General features: G+C 43.2%; 1 protein-coding gene across 1 annotated transcript; it reads left to right on the top strand.

The window, feature by feature from the left end:
• Window positions 1-1,391: 1,391 nt before the first annotated feature.
• LOC120933645 (olfactory receptor 1019-like) lies at window positions 1,392-2,697 on the top strand. Its single transcript, XM_040346960.1, has one exon. The coding sequence runs from the start codon at window positions 1,701-1,703 to the stop codon at window positions 2,628-2,630; it is 930 nt and encodes a 309-aa protein (XP_040202894.1). The 5' UTR covers window positions 1,392-1,700; the 3' UTR covers window positions 2,631-2,697.
• The last annotated feature ends 1,030 nt before the right edge of the window (window positions 2,698-3,727 follow it).

Genomic DNA, 3,727 nt, shown 5'->3' on the forward strand with positions numbered 1-3,727 from the left:
GAATTCTAATGTTAGTTGACTAGTAATAATAATTAATAAACATAATTATTACTAGTCATACAACATTAGAATTCTACTATAGCTTGTAGGCGGAGCATTCGACCGGAAATGTACAATTGCGGCGTTAAATCCTTTAGCTGCTTCGTCAAATCTTCTTGGAACATCCGACAGACACCATAAGCCTTCAATTGACAGATTCAACCTTAATTCGGATCTTCGGACGAATGCATTTTTTAAAGAAACAAAATTAATAAAAACACATTTCGGAAGTAACTCAACAAATTCCGAAACAAAATATTTCAGTGTGCACATGTCTAGTCCGAATTCAGGCAAAAGTTCAGGCCTGATTGATTCATCCCTGAAACGGAGAACAGGGAGGAATAGGATCCCTGCTTTGAGCCGCATTTGTATTAAATGTGAAACCAGCCTTAGGCCTCGTACACACGACCGAGGAACTTGTTGGAAAAGACACATCGTTTTCCTCGACGAGTTCCTTGTTAGGCTTGTCGAGGAACTCGACAAGCTTCCTTTGCGTACACACGTAACAGACCAAATCTCCTCGTTCTCAAACGCGGTTGACGTACAACCCATACAACGGCAGGGGAAGTTCGATTCCACTGGCACAACCCTTGGGGCTGCTTTTACTAATCTCATGTTACTGCGTGTTAAAGCGGAGGTTCACCCTTTAAAACATTTTTTGACATCACACAAAGTCGCGCCATCCTACCGACACAATGCCGGTGTTTTTTTTTTTTGTCAGCACATACCTCTTAATCCCGATTTTCACCTCACGGCGATCCCGCGGGAGTGGGCGTTCCCAAGCACTGCCTGTGATTGACAGGCTTCCGAACGGCGCATACTGCGCGTCACAGGTTGCCGACAGAACCCGAACATCGGTGCGCAGGCGCCGTATAAAGCCGCACCGACGTTCGGGTTTTTCCGGCAACCTGTGACGCGCAGTATGCCCCGTTCGGAAGCCTGTCAATCACAGGCAGTGCTTGGGAACGCCCACTCCCGCTGGATCGCCGTGAGTTGAAAATCGGGATTAAGAGGTATGTGCTGACAAAAAAAAAAAAACACCGGCATTGTGTCAGTAGGATGGCGTGACTTTGTGTGATGTCAAAAAATTTTTTAAAGGGTGAACCTCCGCTTTAGGTAAAAGTTTTTCCTCGTCGAGTTCCTTGACAGTTTCCTCGATGAAAAACGTACACACGACCGTTTTCCTCGGCAAACAAGCTCTCCCACCAAGTTTCTTGATGGATTCTATCGAGGAAAACAGTCGTGTGTACGAGGCCTAAGAGGTGACGTTCAGTGAGGTGCATGTTTTACAATTTTTATGGTAAAGTTACTTGCAATAATGTTTTTCAATTTTATAACATTTATTAGTCATGAAGAGCAGAACAAACTATGATATTGTTGGTCGGTGTTCTTCCCACAATCTTACTTCAGGATCATGCACTTAAAAACGGATTACGACAAAATGGAAAAATCTTTTTAGAGTCTTAAGAAGAATGCAGAAACTCGGAAATCCTACTTTCTACTTGACATATTTGAGAGTTGGGATATGCAATGCTGGTATATTATCCCTACTACCCACAATCCATGCATGTGGTGTTTATTAGTTGTTTCAAAAAGAAAATGTCATCGGCTTTATATTTCAAACTGTGAAATGTTTAATTTCAACATTATTAAGGAAACTAATGGATATAATAAACAAGACACAAGTGACCATGTTTGAGTTTTCTGGACTAACTGATAGTAAAGAACTGGTTCCATTTCTCTTCATCTTCTTTTTTCTGGTTTACATGGTGACCCTAGTAGGAAATGTTGGGATGATGGCCCTTGTCTGCGTCTTCTCCACCCTACACACCCCAATGTACTTCTTGCTGAGTAGCCTGTCTATGGTGGATATTTTGTACTCCTCAGTTATCACTCCAAATATGTTGTCTCACTTGCTTTCCTCAAAGAAGTCGATCTCATTTCTTGGTTGCGCCCTTCAGTTTTACTTCTTTTGTTCATTGGTAAGCACTGAGACTCTTCTTCTCTCCTCCATGTCCTATGACCGCTATGTGGCTATCTGCCACCCTCTACACTACACCTTGATAATGACCAAGAAGAAATGTTTTGATTTGGTCTTTTATTCTTCCTTTGCTAGCTTCTTACAGTCGGTTGCGCAGACCAGTTGTGTGTTCAGTCTTCCATTTTGTGGATCGAACCTGATTGACCATTTCTACTGTGACATCCCACCTCTGCTGAAATTGTCCTGCTCCAGCACTTTCCATTGTAATATGGTAACTGGCATCCTTGTGGCAGTCTGTGGAATGTATACACTAGTTACAATCTTCCTCTCATACACTTTCATTTTTATTTCAATCTTTAAGATGACATCCAATAAGGGCAGACAGAAGGCCTTCAGTACGTGCTCCTCACATATTATTTGTGTCTCCATCTTTATGATGACTGTTTTCTTTGTCTATCTGCGTCCTCATTCAGGGACCTTTGACAAACAAGACAAGGTAGCCTCTGTCTTCTATACAATAATGACTCCGATGCTGAATCCTCTGATCTACAGCCTGAGGAACCAAGAGGTGAAGCGGGTTCTTGCCCAAGCGATGCTAAAATACTTCTGATGTAGAAATAACACATCTCCTGTGTAATGCTGGCCAGACACTATATGAAAAATCGGCCTAACCCATTTTTGAAAAACCAAGATTCGGCTGTGAGCGCAAACGAGAGTGCCATCATGTGATGACCGATAAATCGTTCAGTGGACATAAATGAATACATTTTTTTACATATACCTAGTGCAGACAGTTCGGACAGGAAACACATTAAAGGGGTACGAAAGGTTCGTGGTTTAAAAAAAAATAAGAAACCTATCATACTTACCTCCACTGTGCAGTTCGTTTTGCAGAGTGGCCCCGAACATCCTCTTCTGGGGTCCCACGGCGGCTCCTCCCTGCAAGAGCTAACCCCCTCTGGGAAGCTCTTTCCCGAGGAGGTTAACTTGCGGGTGTGCTCCAGTGTGATACAGTCTGTGGCCATAGCTGCCGACTGTATCACTCAGCCGTGCCCCCGGCGCTCTGCATCATTGGATGTGATTGACAGCAGTGCGAGTCAATGGCTGTGCTGCTATCAATCTATCCAATGAAGAGCCGGGGAAGCCCATGCAACGATGCAGGACTTTCCAGGGCTCAGGTAAGTAAACGGGGGGGGGGGGGGGTTCGCTAATCGTCTGATGTTTTTTCACCTCAATGCATAGAATGCTTTAAGGTGAAAAAACATGAACCTTTACAATCCCTTTTACCTTTAAATGTATCGTACGTTCGGCAGAAAATTTCCAAACTTGTCCTTCCTTTTTTCGGCTCAACGATTATCGATTTTGTGCCCATTAACTGTCTAAATGACTGAATTTGGGCCGGTTTTTCGTAAAGTGTATGGCCAGCATTAGGAGCGAACCTTAGACAATTTCGGTAAGGTATAAAGACTATGGGGTTGATTTATTAAAGGGAAATCCACGGTGCACTGCAAGTGCACTTGGAAAAGCAGTCACTTTAGATCGGAGGGGAAGATCTAAAATGAGGGGAAGCTCTGCTGATTTATATTATCCAATCATGTGCAAGCAAAAATGCTGCTTTTTATTTTTCTTGCATGTCCCCCTCAGATCTACAGAAACTGCACTTCCAAGTGCACTTGTAGTGCACAGTGGATTTGCCTTTAGTAAATC

The sequence above is a fragment of the Rana temporaria genome, chromosome 3 (genome assembly GCF_905171775.1).
Source record: "Rana temporaria chromosome 3, aRanTem1.1, whole genome shotgun sequence".
Classification (NCBI taxonomy): Eukaryota; Metazoa; Chordata; class Amphibia; order Anura; family Ranidae; genus Rana; species Rana temporaria.

What these genes read in the sequence shown, in the direction of transcription:
- LOC120933645 (XM_040346960.1), top strand. Translation starts at nt 1,701, where the DNA reads ATGGATATAATAAACAAGACACAAGTGACCATGTTTGAGTTTTCTGGA.